Genomic DNA, 17022 nt, shown 5'->3' with positions numbered 1-17022 from the left:
TTATTTGAGTCCTCTCTCTTTTTTTCTTGGTGAGTCTGGTTAAAGACTCACCAATCTTTTTTACCTTTTCAAAGAACCAGCTCCTAGTTTCATTGATCCTGTATATTGTTTCTTTAGCCTCTATGTCAGTGGTTCTCAACCTGTGGGTTGCAACCCCGGCGGGGGTCGAACGACCAAAACACAGGGGTCTCCATAGCCATCGGGAAATACATATTTTATTTAAAAATGTATTGTATAATAAATATGTGTTTTCCGATGGCTTTAGGCAACCCCTGTGTTTTGGTCGTTTGACCCCTGCCAGGGTCACGACCCACAGGTTGAGAACTGCTGCTCTATGTCATTTATTTCTGCTTTGATCTTTATTATTTCCTTCCTTCTATTACATTTGGGCTTTACTTGCTGTTCTTTTTCTAGTTCTTTTAGATGCAGGGATAAGTTGTTTATTTGAGCTTTTTCTAGCTTCTTAAAGTGTGCCTGTAGTGCTGTGAACTTCCCTCTCAGTACTGCTTTTGCTGTATCACATAAATTTTGCATTGTTGTATGCTCATTATCATTCATTTCTAGGAATTTTTTTGTTTCCTCTTTGATCTCATTCTTAATCCATTCGTTATTTAACAACCTGCTATTTAGTTTCCATGTGTTTGAGAATTTTTGAATTTTTCTTTTGTGGTTGTTTTCTAGTTTCATGCCATTGTGATCAGAGAAAGTGCTTGATATAATTTCAATCTTCTTAAATTTATTGAGACCACTTTTGTGCCCTAACAATGTGGTCTATCCTAGAGAATGTACCATGAGCACTTGAAAAGAATGTCTATTCTGCTGCTTTGGAGTGAAAGGTTCTGAAGATATCAATTAAATTGAGTTGATCTAGTATGTCCTTTAAGTCTGCTGTTTCTTTGTTAATTTTCTTTCTTGAGGATCTATCTAGTGATGTTAGTGGGGTACTGAAATCTCCTACTATTACAGTATTGCTGTTGATCTCGACTTTTATATCCATCAAAGTCTGCTTTATATATTTAGGTGCTCTTATATTAGGTGCATAGATATTTATAACAGTTATATCTTCCTGTTGGATTGCTCCCTTTATCATTATATAGTAGTCTTTATCTTCCCACTTTGATCTGTTTACAACAGGCCCCTTAACAGTTCCTGCAGCATTGGTTTGGTTGTAATGAATTCCTTGAGTATTTTTTTTGTTTGGGAAGCTTTTTATTTCTCCTTCAATTTTAAATGATAGCCTTGCTGGATAAAGTAGTCTTGGTTGTAGGTTCTTGTTCTGAATTACTTTAAATAGTTCTTGCCATTCCCTTCTGGCCTCAAGTGTTTCTGTTGAGAAGTCTGATGTCATCCTTATGAGGGCTCCTTTGTAGGTGATAACCGTTTTTTCTCTAGCAGCTTTTAATATTTTCTCTTTATCACTTAGCTTTGGTATTTTAATTATGATGTGTCTTGGTGTAGATTTCTCTGGGTTTCTCTTTAATGGAGTTCTCTGTGTTTCTTGAACTTGTGAGAGTTTCTCCTGCATTAATTTAGGGAAGTTTTCAGCTATGATATGATTGAACAAAGTCTCTATCCCTTGTTCTTTCTCTTCTTCTTCAGGAACCCCTATGATGCAGATGTTATTTCTCTTCATGTTGTCACAGAGCTCTCTAATAGTTTCCTCAGACTTTTTGAGTCTCTTTTTTTTCTCTGCTTTTATTTAACTTCTCCTTCAACTCACTGATTCGATCCTCAGCTCCATCCATCCTGTTTTTAATTCCTTCCATTGTGGTCTTCATGTCTATATTGTATTTGTCATCTCCAACTTTTTCAATATTTCAATATCCTTTTTTATACTTGCTATTTCTTTATTTAGGTTTTCGTAATGACCGTCCATTGTTGTTTTAAGATCCCTAAGCATCCTTACAATCATTATTTTGAACTCCATATCTGGAAGTTTGGTTATTTCCATATCACTCAGTTCATTTCCTGGAGGTTTCTCTTGTGGTTTAATTTGGATTGCACTCCTCTGTCTTCTCATTATGTCTGTGTGTTTGGGTGTTTTGTTTGTAGAGCTGGTTGAGTCTAGGCTTGGTGTTGTCTGCCTCCAGTTTTCAATTGTGTTGTTTCTAGGTCTTCTTAGGTTGGCATCAGCTATTATTTGTAATCCACTTTCAGTTGGGCCGCTTTGAAGTCTTGATTTGTTTGTTTTCTTAATAGATGATAGTCTTGTTTACTGATCTCAGCAGGGGGCTTATTTGACACTGTATCCAGGAATGTGGTGGGTGTAACCTGAGACTCTGAAGGCCTCTTCTGCCAGTTTCTCTCTCTGGGGGCAGGGTGTTTTCTCAGCTTCAGTAGGGGGAGGGTGTATCTCAGATCTCCATAAAGACCTGAGTTACTGCCCATCCTCCCCACTTCTTGTTTTCAGCTGTGTCTTGTTGTGCTGATTGGAGCTGGAGAGATGTCTAGAGATCTGTGACCCGGAAGCACTTTAGTCTTTTGTTTTGTGGAAGGATCAGCCCCTCCCCCAGCTATGGCTGCCTCCAGCACTATATGAGTCAGCTTCTCAGGTCGTCTCCTGCATTCCTCTGCCCCTAACCATCTGTCTCTCTCTCTCCCCTTTCTTTTTGGAAGATAAGCCGGCCCTTTCAACACACCTCATTCCCTGTTCGCCAGGCAAGTGACTGTGAGCCTTATTTTCTGCTCTTTTCCTTGGAGTGAGAGCCCTTCTGGGCTCTCAGCCTCACCCCCCTCCTCTGTTCCTGTAAGCAGGGGAGATTCAGGCGCTCCCTACCAGGTTTGTTGTGGTTGCTTCTTTGCTCCTTGGTTTTTGAGAGCTGTTCTTGTAGTCCAGAGTTTGTTTTTCATGCTGATTGTTCCTAAATTAGTTTGTAATCTAGTTCGGTGGTGTGAGCTGGGAGTCTGTGCGTCCACCTGCCATCTTCCTGAGCTCCTCTGTCTGGCTTTTATATCCCTTCATAGTTATTGGCTATGGGTCACCCTTGTGGTTCGGGTGTAAATGAGATTTCAGGTATTTGCTAGCAAAGTAGCTTACATTTGTTAAGAACAATTTTCAGGAGAAAAGAATAGTTGGGAGCTATTTGTAGCTGACACTCACATCAATTGAGGGATGGATGCGAGGGCCAGTAAAGAGAATTTGGATAGGGTGCTAATGCATTTACAATAAAATATTTCTCCAAACCCTCCTAATTTCTCAGAAAGCTACCTGATGCCAGGGACCATGTCTGTCTTATTTCCTATTCTAGTGGTAAACAAGTACATAATTACTCTCTATTTGTTGAGTAAATGAATACCAAGCTTCTATGTCCTATCTGGGATCTCAGTGAGATAAAAAGCTGTGAATACTTGTAAAGTGGAAACCAACAACTTTGAGTTGTAAAATCAGAAGCACATTGAACACCTGTATATAACACTGGATTAAAAACAAAAGAAGTCTCCTAGTGTGCATACTATACATAATAAAAGGAACACATTTGTAAGCATTTTCTTGAAATAGTAAAGGTAGATGATATCAGAGTAATGGCAACATGAGAGATAATCCTGATCTCTCCCCTTGAGATGTCAACAAATTGAACAACTATAATGCAGTGAAGGAACCCCAGCTGGGATCGCAGGCATGCCTGAAAATCTGTGCACTGAATGGACTAAAGGTGGGATGGGGTGAAAAAGGGGGCATAAGATAAAACTTGTTTGTGGTCAGTGCTTGGGAAGAGACAAACCTGGAGTGACTGTTTTTTTTTCTCTGCTGGACTATGGGGAAGAGGGAATCTTGGGCTCTCTGGATTTAATGAGGGGTATAGAGAGGGAAACTCAGAGTGGTTGGGTCTCCTTCTACCAGGGGGAGCAGTGATATAGAGGGGAAGAGGGGGAGATAAACCAAAGTGGCCAGAGCACAGGCTCATGGCTGGTGTCCCCACAGTCTGCCTGAAGCCCACACTCAGCAGAGACAGAGAAAGCTAAAGTGCAGCCCAGCCTCCAAGATCTTGCCTCCTTCACCTTGCAGTAAGGAGAGTGGCAGAGACAAACACCACAGCTATCTTCCAGAGCCACTGTCTCCCCTGAAGAACACAGGTGCCCCACATCTGCTTCCCAGGTCTGTGGAGACATGAAGAGGAGCACCCAAAGTCTGAGATCACCATTGCTAGAGATGTAAAGTGAAAGCTGTAAAGCCAAAGCCTTAAAGCAAAGCCATAAAGATCTCACCAACATCCCACCCACCAACACAACTGTGGCCCTGCCTATATCATTGTGCCAGCAACATCTCAGTGGAGGACATACTAGGAACTTCACAGAGCTAAAACTTGTTATATAGCAACACCTGCTGGAAGTAACCTCATTTACTACTGGTAGGGAAGCAAATTAGTAACACCATTATGGAAGGAAGTATAGTAGTTCCTAAAAAAATTAAGAATATAATTACCATATGACCCAGCAACTCCTCTACTGGGTGTCTACCCCCAAAATTCAAAAACATTGGTATGTAAAGACATATGCACCCCTATGTTCATCGCAGCATTATTCACAGTGGCCAAGACATGGAAACAACCAAAATGTCCCTCGATAGAAAATTGTCTAAAAAAGATGTGGTACATATATACAATGGAATACTATTCATCCATAAGAAATGATGACATAGTGACATTTACAACAAGATGGATGGACCTTGAGAAAATTATACTGAGTGAAATAAGTAAATCAGAAAAAGCTAAGAACTGTATGATTTCATACATAGGTGGGATATAAAATTGAGACTCATGGACATAGATAAAAGTGAATTGGTTACTGTGGGGAGAAAATGGGGGGGAGAGGGATGAGGAAGGGTATAAAGAGGGACAAATATAAGGTGACAGAAAATGATTTGACTTTGGATGATGGGTATGCAACATAACCAACAGTTCAAGTGCTATAGAAATGTTTAATTGAAACCTATGTACTCTTATTAATCAATGTCACCCTGTTAAATTTTCTAAATAAAATTTAAAAATAGTAAAGGGAGAGATTTTTTAGCAATAAAATTAATGGATATTGACAGTGTAGCATTGGTCATAAATTTAAGATAGATAAAATGAATTGATATTGCCTTTATTTAGATGTCTATTGTTTTACTTTAGTAATGTAAATTTATTTATGATTTTCATAGGTTTATTACTTATTTTAAAAATAGAATTTTTAAAGAGCAATTTTAGGTTCTCAAAATTAAGTAGAAGTACTTAATTCCAATGAACCTTCTGCCTCCCCATATGTATAACCTTGTGTTTCTTAACCGTATTTTTCCTAAAAGGAGTTAATTTTCACAAAGTCTTAGTGTTTTTTGTGAAAAATATCCAAAACCCTCAGTAGAGTGTTGACTGTAGTCTATATGCTTCTAAAATGTTCAGCCACTGTTCTAGTCATTGTGGGAACCCAAAAAGTAGTCAGATATTGCTGATGTTGCACTTATTGAACTTAAAATTCTAGTTAAAAGTGGGGAATGTACATAATTAACTGTAATGCAAGGTAGAAAGCAATACCACTGGTAAGAGAAGTATAGAACAGTGTTATGGGAGTGGAGAACATACCAAGAGAATCAGGATCAATGGCCAAGGTGAATCATAGATAAAATTATATAATAGGTCATTTGTTTCTCTTCCAACTGGTGAGCCCCTATTCATAACATTCATTTCGAGGTGTTTACTCTCCTTGAGGCTAGCCAAGAGGTTGTAATTAATGAACTCTATAATCATCTCCACAACCACTTCTAATGTAAATCTTTCTGACCAAATTTTAACACTTTAAGGCTAGATTCTCTTTGTTTTTAAAGGAAATGGAATGTATGGAAAGTGTTAAAATATAAGATTTTGACACATTTTCACTTTTTTGAGCTCTTCAAACTGCTCATTTTTTGTGCAGCTAGAAAATTGTGTGCTAAAAATGGACTGAACCATATAATTATATTTATTCCTCTGATATTACAACTAAAACTAAATCCATTTTGTAAGTGATTATCTCAGTTTTTTTTCCATTTAAGCATGGATTTCATTTCATATACATTTTTCTTTTCAGATAGGTGCCTTCTATTTAAACCTTGGAGGTGCTCCAGAGGGGCCAGCAGGCACAGGAAAAACGGAAACCACCAAGGACTTGGCTAAAGCTCTTGCTGTACAGTGTGTGGTGTTCAACTGTTCAGATGGGCTAGATTATCTAGCAATGGGAAAGGTGAAGTTACATTTTATTTTATTTTATTTTTTTGTATTTTTCTGAAGTTGGAAACAGGGAGGCAGTCAGACAGACTCCTGCATGCGCCCAACCGGGATCTACCCAGCATGCCCACCAGGAGGCGATGCTCTGCCCCTCTGGGGCGTTGCTCTGTTGCAACCAGAGCCATTATAGCGCCTGAGGCAGAGGCCATAGAGCCATCTTCAGTGCTTGGGCCAACTTTGCTCCAATGGAGCCTTGGCTGCAGGAGGGGAAGAGAGAGACAGAGAGGAAGTAGAGAGGGAGGGGTGGAGAAGCATATGGGCACTTCTTCTGTGTGCCCTGGCCGGGAATCGAACCCGGGACTCCTGCACGCCAGGCCGACACTCTACCACTGAGCCAACCGGCCAGGGCTGAAGTTACATTTTAAATGTTACAAACTTACAGCTAGGTCTAACTGGATAAGCTGAAGCAAACTCATGCTTAAACATTATTTGAATGTGGATTAAGCATACTTGAACCTTGGTTATAAGGGTCAAAGACATTGTTTATATCCTTGGGGCTTTTATTAAGCTTAATTTTCAATTTTGACTTAAAAGATTAAATATTTGTTTTAACAAGTGACGCCTTTTCCTAAGAAAAATCTCCCCTTTTCTGGTCCTTAGTTTTTTAAAGGATTGGCTTCTTCTGGTGCTTGGGCTTGTTTTGATGAATTTAATCGAATTGAGTTGGAAGTGTTGTCAGTGGTAGCTCAACAGATCCTTTGCATTCAGAGAGCCATTCAACAGAAGCTGGACATGTTTATTTTTGAAGGGACAGAACTTAAACTCAATCCAAACTGTTTTGTAGCTATTACCATGAATCCTGGCTATGCAGGACGTTCTGAATTGCCAGACAATCTTAAGGTAATATATTTTTTAAGAGTGTAAATTTGTTAATCAAAAGTAACAGTATAATCCACTCAAAATCGTGTATTTTCTCACATGTATTTGTAATTCTCCTTTCCCATTTTCTGTATGGTAATCCTCCAAAAACTTTATTAGATGTCTAAAAAATAATAAAGTATATAAAACTGTTAAAGTGCTACTGAAAAATTACAATTAACAAAAAGGTGCTAAATTGAGGGAATAAACTTGAATATAAACTTGAAATATTTTTGGGTGCTTACACTCAGCTTTAAAAATGGTTTTCTGTATGTAAGTAATAGATTTCATTTATTATATGCTTCAGGTTCTTTTTAGAACAGTGGCTATGATGGTTCCAAACTATGCCCTCATAGCAGAAATCTCCCTCTACTCCTATGGATTTTTGAATGCAAAACCTCTGTCTGTGAAGATAGTAATGACCTACAGGCTTTGTTCAGAGCAGCTCTCATCACAGTTTCATTATGACTATGGCATGCGAGCAGTAAAAGCAGTTTTAGTGGCTGCTGGAAACCTAAAACTAAAATTTCCAAATGAAAATGAAGATCTGCTTGTAAGTATGAAATACATTGTGAAAGAAAGCTTGAATGGAAAAATAATATTTTAGGGAGGTTGATCAGCAACGACCAATAAACAAAAAGAGAATTCTTGCTTTGAGCTTTCCCCCCTCTTTTTTAAGTGAGAGGAGGGGACATAATGAGACAGACTCCCAAATGTGCCCCAACTGGGACACATTCAGGACCCACCCGGCAACTCCCAGCTGGTGCTGATGCTTGAATCAACGGAGCTATCTTCAGCGCCTGCGGCTGATAACTTGAACCAATCCAGCCACTGGCTGTGAGAGAAGAGATAGAGGAGAGGAAGAGAAGCAGATAGTCACTTCTAATGTGTGCCCTGACTGGGAATCGAACCCAGAACTTCCACATGCCAGGCAGATGCTCTATCCACTGAGCTAACCAGCCAGGGCAGCTTTGAGCTTTTTATATGAGGTTGAAATGATAGTTTAGGAAATGTTATTTGTTATACTTTATGTGAATGTTAGAATCTTTTGGCTTGATAAGCTTATTGTTGGTTTTTCAGTATGGGGATTCCATGGAACAATATAAAAGAAACTTTGGACATAGGGGAGGAGAAGGAAAATACTGGCAATTAACTTAATATTGCACTTTTTGAATTATTTTAGCTTCTTCGATCAATTAAAGATGTAAATGAACCAAAGTTTTTATCCCATGATATACCCTTATTTAATGGAATAACTAGTGACTTATTTCCTGGTATTAAACTTCCTGAAGCTGACTATCATGTAAGTAAATCTTTAAGAATGACTTATTCTGCAAATAAATTTATCTGATGACTCAGTAGTTTACAAAATTTTATTAAGTAAAATTATTCTGTTTAAAGGGTAAACCCCTATTTTGGTCACCTTAATGTGAAATTGAGTAAATTTTAGTAACTTCTGTATATATGATACCAGGGTTAACAAGGTTCAGATCAAAGATAATGTTTGTTATAAGAATAAGTATTTTATTTTCTATCTCATGATTTATAATACTGCTATATATACTATAATACTGTTGTATACTTTAGTTGGTAAAAAAGATGGTAAACTGAATGTGGTAATACATCTTACAGTTAACATAAATATTTGTTTCTCAAATAAAAGGAAACAGACTATGTGCATTTCTAATTCCACTTAAATTATAGACATTATATGAGGCAGATATATCTATATAGAATAAGTACCTGTTATGTAAAGCTGTTATATAATATAAAATCACAATAAAATTTCAAATTAATTACAAACAGAACAATATCAATTTAATGAGAGAGATAATGTGTGGCTAAAACTAAATTGTCACATTATGATAATTTCTATGGTAAAATGTGCAGTGAAGATTGTTTGAGTTCAGCATTCATAAACTACTTTATATCATATGATGATTCAATTCTTTCACCCCTTTTCTCTATTGATATTACTATAAAATTTTTGTTCATTTGAGCTTATATATCATTAAGTTATCACTTGGCTTAACAGTATCACTTATTTTTTTACCCTTCTTTTGTTTTTAATCTTCAAACTCAAATTCTAATATATATCCTATGATAGTATCAGATTAAGGTGATTTTAGGGTATTTTCACCACCAACAATCAATTCTCTGATTCTCTGGACACCAATTGGGTGTTCAACAATTTAGTTCTGACATTAATTATCTGGAATTAGTGTCAGGCCCCACAAATTAGGTCTCAGGCCTACCAAACTGCCCCTTACTTCTAATAGGAATCTCAAGGTAGAGGTCAAATGTACTTTAGGAGTTTCCATGACCCCCCCCCCCCAGGTTTGATAATTTACTAGAACAGCTCACAAAACTCAGAAATACAGTTTACTTATATTTATTGGTTTCTTATAAAGAATACATCTTAGGAAGTTATATAAGGCAAAGTATAGGAGGTGACAGCGGTGGAGTTCCATGCCCTAAGAGTAATTTGATGTGCTCACCAGAGTTTTTATAAAGCTGAATCTTCAGCACTCCTCCTTTCTTTCCCCAAAGGTTGGTAGGTGGAGCTGAAAGTCCCAGCCCTCTAATCAATGGGTTTTTCTGGTGACTAGCTGCATCTTGAGGCTATCTAGGGTCCTTATCCTAAGAACTGTCATAGCATAAACTCAGCTGTGATTGAAAAGGGCTCATTATGAATAACAAAAGATACTCCTATCACTCAAGAAATTCCAAGGTTTGTAAGAGCTCTGGGAAAGAGAGGGGATGAGCAGTAGGATGTGGGGAGGGGTGTCAAAGGCCATACTTATTTTGTATTATATACCACAGGTGATTATCAAGATGATTCAGGATATGCTAACGTGATTTTTAAAACACAATGGTACCTTGACACACAAGTTTAATTCATTTCGTGGCCGAGCTTGTGACTCAATTTGCTCGTGTGTCAAATCAAATTTCCCTGGGGTGGTAAGATGGCAATAGAGTAGGCATATGTACCAACTTCCACCTCCCAGAACCAAAGTGGATTACAACTTAATTTTAAGAATAATCACCTGGCAAAAACCATCCTTGGACTAAACTAAGAGGACTCTTTAGCCAAGGATCACTGAAGAAGTCACACTGAGCCTGGTAGGAAAAGTGGAAGTGCGGAGAGGGCTGCCCAGCTCCCGGCAGCAAACAGCAGCCCGGAGGGACTCATGTGGCGGGAAGTGTGTTTAGCAGAGAGGGGAGGATCCTGGGCCCCAGGAAAAATGCCCCAGCCTGCAGCCCCAGAGCCTAGAAGAGGCGTACAAACAGTATTTAGCTGCAAAACAAGCCAGGATACTGTTTGTGAGAAAAAAAACAGATTTTTCAGATCCAGGATTCTTCTTAAAGGAACCACGCAGAAAACCACTTTTACAACCACTCACCTGGGACTCTGGGGGGATGAGTAGAGATAAGAGGACCAGAGTAGCAGGAAGAGAGTGTAATCTAGGAGGCACAGGGAGAAACACTTTGAGGGACAGCCAACCTAACCTCTGGGCTGAGTCACTCCAGAAATATAAAGTGAATATTTCCCCTGGAACCAATAATACCAGCAAAGGGAAGCAAGACACCAGCCAAACAGAAGCTCTCCTGTGGCACTCAGAGCAGAGTCGCTTAGAAAGAAGAGCCATTAGGGATACAATATTGAGTGCTAAGGTCTGAGCTGCATCGCCCCCACCCACACTGCTGAGTGCTAGCTGGGGGGCAGGCGGCAGCAGGATGTGGAAAGGCAGTCCAGTCAGTGGGGGTGGAAACCAGGCCAGCCATGACTGAGGCCTGGCGTGAGCTCAGTCCTGCCCGGTGAGGCTGGAGGCAGAGGGCAGCTGTGGGAGCAGAAAGGGTGCACGAAAGTGGTCCAACCCGGCTGTGGGCCAAGTAAGCAAGAGCAGTCCTGCCTGCATTCCTGCCCACAGGGGCAGGGTGAAGGCTGAGGATGGCCAGGGCTTGTAGCCTGGGCATGTAAACACAGCCTCCTCCCCCCCTGCAGACGAAAGGCAGAAACTGCAGCAACTGCCACAGCGGGTCAGCACTGACAATGCACATACCCAAACACCCGAGGCAGTGACAGAGGGGGTGGTGGGCCTGCAGACAGAACACACCTAGGGAACACAGAGGCCACACCCATTAGACTCCTGTGGCCACACCCTTCTTATACACAGACAAAATGAGAAGGCAGAGAAATGCAACCCAAATGAAGCAAGAGAAATCCCCAGAAAAGGACTAGAATGAGTTGGATATAACCGGATGCAAGTTTAAAATAATAATTGTTAGGATGCTCAAAGATCTCAGAACAACAATGGATCAACATACGAGCACCTAAATAAAGAGATAGCAAGTATAAAAAAGGACATTGAAATAATAAAAAATAATCAGTCAGAAATAACAAATACAATATCAGAAATGAAGACCACATGGAAGGAATTAAAAGCAGAATTGATGAAGCTGAGGATCGAATCAGCGATTTAGAGGACAAGATAAACAAAGGCACGGAAGCAGAGCAGCAAAAGAAAAGAAACTCAAAAAGTCCTACCAGTTTCTCTAAGAGAGCTCTGTGACAACCTGAAGAGAAATAACATCTGCATCATAGGGGTTCCTGAAGAAGAAGAGAAAGAACAAGGGATAGAGATCTTATTCAAAGATCTCATAGCTGAAAACTTCCTTAAATTGATGCAGGAAAAAGTCAAACAGGTTCAAGAAGCACAGAGAATTCCATTAAAGAGGAACCCAAAGAAATCTACACCAAGACACATCATAATTAAAATACCAAAACTAAGAGACAAAGAAAGAATACTAAAAGCTGTAAGAGAAAAGCAGTCTATTACCTACAGAGGAGCCCCCATAAGGATGACATCTGACTTCTCAACAGAAATACTTGAGGCCGGAAAGCAATGGCAAGAAATATTCAAAGTAATGAAGAACAATATATATCCTAAGAATACCAAATCACTGATTCAAAAGGAGAAATATATCCCTATGTTTATGGCAGCATTGTTCACAATAGCCAAGATCTGGAAACAGCCCAAATGTCTGTCAGTGGGCAAGTGGATTAAAAAGCTTTGGTACATATATACAATGGAATACTATGGGGCTATAAAAAAGAAAGAAATCTTACCTTTTGCAACAACATGGATGGACCTGGAAACTATTATGTTAAGTGAAATAAGCCAGGCAGAAAAGGAAAAATATCATATGACCTCACTCATTTGAGGAATCCAATGAACAATGTGAACTGAGGAATGGAATTAAGACAGAGGAGGGATAAAAAGGGACCAGAGGAAAAGAGGACAGAGGGAAAGGGGATGATAGGATGGGATATTCCTGAAGGGAAGGGGGGAGGGCACTATGGGGAGGGGGTAAGGGAGATGTTGAGCAGAATACAGGGTAGGGAGGAATGCATTTGGGGCAACATTAGAATCTATGTAAACACAATAAATTAAAATGAATAAAAAGAAAAAGAATTATAGAAAAAATAATTTTCATAATTTACTTCAAAATAATTATTTAGTATCATATCTAAATAGAATTTTAATTAAAATACTAATTTTAATTATTTAAAATGCATAAAACAGCCTGACCAGGTGGTGGCGCAGTGGATAGAGCATCGAACTGGGATGCAGAGGACCCAGGTTCGAGACCCCGAGGTCGCCAGCTTGAGCCGGGCTCATCTGGTTTGAGCAAAAAGCTCATCAGCTTGGACCCAAGGTCACTGGCTCAAGCAAGGGGTTACTCAGTCTGCTGAAGGCCCACGGTCAAGGCACAAATGGGGAAGCAATCAATGAACAACTAAGATGTTGTAACGCGCAACGAAAAACTAATGATTGATGCTTCTCATCTCTCCGTTCCTGTCTGTCTGTTCCTGTCTATCCCTCTCTCTGACTCTCTCTCTGTCTCTGTAAAAACAAAAAAGAAAAAAGAAATAAAGAAAATAAATACCAAGTTTAAAAAAAATAAAATAAAAAATAATATGCATAAAACATATTTACCTGATATGACATAAGTGTTGAAACACAGTTATAAAATGAATCTAATTTTTCAAGTTTAATGCCTTCCAGTGCTTCCTTCTTGGTAAAAAGACTTATAACCTTTGGATACCATGTGTTCATTATCTTCTCTTCTGCCTTTCTAGCTTGTATTGATAGATCATTTTTCAGTGATTCACAATCAATTGGGCCTTTAGCTCTATTTATGAGAAAAATAAATAATTTTAAAGCAAATGATAGATATAGTCTTTTTTATGAATTTATTTTTTTAATTTATTGGGTTGACATGGTCCACCTAAAGATATTGGTCTTGATATACAAAATTGTTGAAACAAGATAAATTGAAATTTTTTGAAATCGAAAGAAGAGTTTTGACAATTTATCATTTAGTTTTAAAAATTATAGAATCAAAAATATAAATATTCCAACAGAAGACATTAAAAATTTTAATATTAATTAATATATATGGGATCTTACCTAATTCCTGTTAAGTCCAGCAAATATGTATTAGCAAATGTCTTATAACCAAGGTCCAGTAACATTTTCATAACTGGATGAACAATGTGCAAATTAGCTAATATTTGACTTCTTGTATGTAGATAGCTAGAATGCCATGGATTAGAATAATCCAGGCCTCTGGAAAAGCAGTATACCATATTAATAAGAATTTAAGCAATATACTCTAACTTATAGGAATAATATTTATGATATGAAATTAATATTAAAGTGAGAAGACTGGGGATTGAGAAAAGGAAAATGTGGTCAGACATGGGAGCCTGAGGAGATATATATGTAATAAATATACATCAAAATCTTGAAAGTGCATTGTCTTCAGAGAGAACCAAGGTCATTTAAATTTTTTTCTAATTAAATTTATTGTGTACAACTTTATAATACAACATCTGTATATTCCATTGTGTGCTCACCACTGTAAGTCTAGCCACCATATATTTGACCCTTTACCCTTTTTATCCTCCCCCACCCTCTTTCAAAAAATTGAAGAAGAAGCAATACTTCCAAACACATTTTATGAAGCCAACATAGCCCTCATACCAAAACCGGGCAAGGACAGCACAAAAAAAGAAAACTACAGACCAATATCTCTAATGAATACAGATGCTAAAATACTAAACAAAATACTAGCAAATCGAATACAACAACATATTAAAAAAATAATACATCATGATCAAGTGGGATTCATCCCAGAATCTCAAGGATTGTTCAACATATGTAAAACAGTTAACATAATACACCATATCAACAAAACAAAGAACAAAAACCACATGATCTCTTCAATTTTTTGAAATAGCTTGAGAAGGTTAGGAGTTAGTTTTTCTTTGAATGATTGGTAGAATTGGCCTATGAAGCCATCTGGCCCAGGGCTTTTGTTTGTTGGAAGTTTTTTTTATAACTGTTTCGATCTCATTTGTTGCAATTGGTCTATTTAGGTTTTCTGATTTTTCCATATTGATTTTTGAAAGATTATATTTTTCAAGGAATTTGTCCATTTCACCTAGGTTGTCTAATTTTTTGGCATACAGTTCTTCATATTATTTTCTTACAATCCTTTATATTTCTGCTGTGTCAGTTGTTACTTCTCCACTTTTGTTTCTTATTTTATTTATTTGAATTCTCTCTTTTTTTTCCTTGGTGAGTCTGGCTAAAGGTTCATCAATCTTGTTTACCTTTTCAAAGAACCAGCTCTTTGTTTCATTGATCCTCTGTATTGTTTTTTTAGTCTCTATGTCATGTATTTTCGTTCTGATCTTTATTATTTTCTTCCTTCTACTTCCTCTGGGCTTTACTTGTTGTTCTTTTCTAGTTCTTTTAGTTGTAGGGTTTTGTTGTTTATTTGAGCTTTTTCTCACTTCTTTTTTTTTTTTTTTCATTTTTTTTTTTTTTTCATTTTTCTGAAGCTGGAAACAGGGAGAGACAGTCAGATAGACTCCCGCATGCGCCCGACCGGGATCCACCCGGCACACCCACCAGGGGCGACGCTCTGCCCACCAGGGGGCGATGCTCTGCCCATCCTGGGCGTTGCCATGTTGCGACCAGAGCCACTCTAGCGCCTGAGGCAGAGGCCACAGAGCCATCCCCAGCGCCCGGGCTATCTTTGCTCCAATGGAGCCTTGGCTGCAGGAGGGGAAGAGAGAGAGAGAGAGGAAAGTGCGGCAGAGGGGTGGAGAAGCAAATGGGTGCTTCTCCTGTGTGCCCTGGCCGGGAATCGAACCCGGGTTCTCCGCACGCTAGGCCGACGCTCTACCGCTGAGCCAACCGGCCAGGGCCTTTCTCACTTCTTAAAGCATGCCTGTTATGCAATGAACTTCCCTCTCAGGACTGCTTTTGCTCTGTTTCATAGATTTTGAGTTGTTGTATGCTCATTTTTATTTGTTTCTAGGAAATTTTTGATGACTTCCTTGATCTCATTGTTGACCCATTCATTATTTCATAACATGCTATTTAGTTTCCAAGTGTTTGAGTGTTTTTCAGTTTTTCTATTATACTTGATTTTTAGTTTCATGCCATTGTGGTCAGAGAAGATGCTTGATACGATTTTAATGTTCTTGAATTTGTTGAGACTCATTTTATCCCCTTGTATGTGGTCTATCCTAGAGAATGTACCATGAGTACTTGAAAAAGAATGTATATTCTGCTGCTTTAGGGTGAAAGGTTCTGAAGATATTTATTAAATCCAGTTGATCTAGTGTGTCCCTTAATTCCGCTGTTTCTTTGTTAATATTCTTTCTTGAAGATCTATCCGTTGGTGTTAGTGGGGTATTGAAATCCTCTACTATTATAGTATTGCTGTTGATCTCACCCTTTATGTCCATCAAAGTCTGCTTTATATATTTCGGTGCTCCTATATGAGGTGCATAGATATTTATAATGGTTATCTCTTCCTGTTGTATTGTTCCCTTTATCATTATGTAGTGACCTTCTTTATCCCTTACTATAGTTTTTGTTTTAAAATCTATTTTGTCAGATATATGTATATGTACCCCAGCTTTTTTTTCATTTCCATTTGCATGAAATATTTTTTTCCATCCTTTTACTTTCAGTCTATATGTATCTTTTGTTTTGAGGTTGGTTTCTTGTAGACAGCATATGTATGGGTCCTGTTTTCTTATCCATTCAGCTACCCTATGTCTTTTGATTGGAGCATTTAATCTATTTACATTTAAGGTTATTATTGATATGTAGTTGTTTTTTGCCATTTTTTTCTTTAATCTATATTTCTCTTTTACTGGATTTTTTTCCCGCTGATTTGTTCTGTCTTCAGCAGGCTCCCTAACATTTCTTGCAGCATCGGTTTGGTTGTGATTAATTCCTCAAGTTTTTTTTTTTTTTTTGGCTGGGAAGCTTAAAGAAGTGTTGGTTGTAGGTTCTTGTTCTGAATTACTTTAAATATTTTTTTGTGATTCCCTTCTGGCCTCAAGACTTTCTATTGAGAAGTCAGATGTCATTCTTATGGGGGTTCCTTTTTAGGTGATAGATTGTTTTTCTTTTGCAGCTTTTAGTATTCTTTCTTTATCTCTTAGCTTTGGTATTTTGGTTATGATATGTCTTGGTGTGGGTCTCTTTGGGTTTTTTTTTTTTAATGGAGTTCTCTCTGCTTCTTGAACTTGTGTGAGTCTTTCCTCCATCAATTTAGGGAAATTTTCACCTATAATTTCTTCAGACAGGTTCTCTATCTCTTGTTCTTTCTTTTCTCCTTCAGGAACCCCTATTATGTGGATATTGTTTCTCTTCATGTTGTCACAGAGCTCTGTTAGAGTTTCCTCAGACTTTTTGATCCTTTTTCTTTTTGCTGTTCTGCTTCTATACTTTCACTTATCTTGTCCTCTACATCGCTGATTATATCCTCTGCTTCATCCAGCCTGCTTTTAATTCCTTCAAGTGTAGTCTTCATTTCTGATGTTGTG

The 17022-nt window shown here is 38.2% G+C and overlaps 1 protein-coding gene across 1 annotated transcript in view; it reads left to right on the top strand.

The window, feature by feature from the left end:
* Positions 1-17022, top strand: part of DNAH12 (dynein axonemal heavy chain 12) — a 399320-nt gene that overhangs the window by 165505 nt on the left and 216793 nt on the right. Inside the window, exons 26-29 of the mRNA XM_066351331.1 lie at positions 6046-6198; positions 6843-7082; positions 7408-7653; positions 8284-8403. Coding sequence (XP_066207428.1) covers positions 6046-6198; positions 6843-7082; positions 7408-7653; positions 8284-8403 — 759 coding nt within the window. The remainder of the gene's footprint in view (positions 1-6045; positions 6199-6842; positions 7083-7407; positions 7654-8283; positions 8404-17022) is intronic.

This window comes from Saccopteryx leptura, chromosome 10 (genome assembly GCF_036850995.1).
Source record: "Saccopteryx leptura isolate mSacLep1 chromosome 10, mSacLep1_pri_phased_curated, whole genome shotgun sequence".
Lineage (NCBI taxonomy): Eukaryota > Metazoa > Chordata > Mammalia > Chiroptera > Emballonuridae > Saccopteryx > Saccopteryx leptura.
Note: the sequence above shows the minus strand (reverse complement) of the source record. Positions and strands in the feature narration are given on the sequence as shown.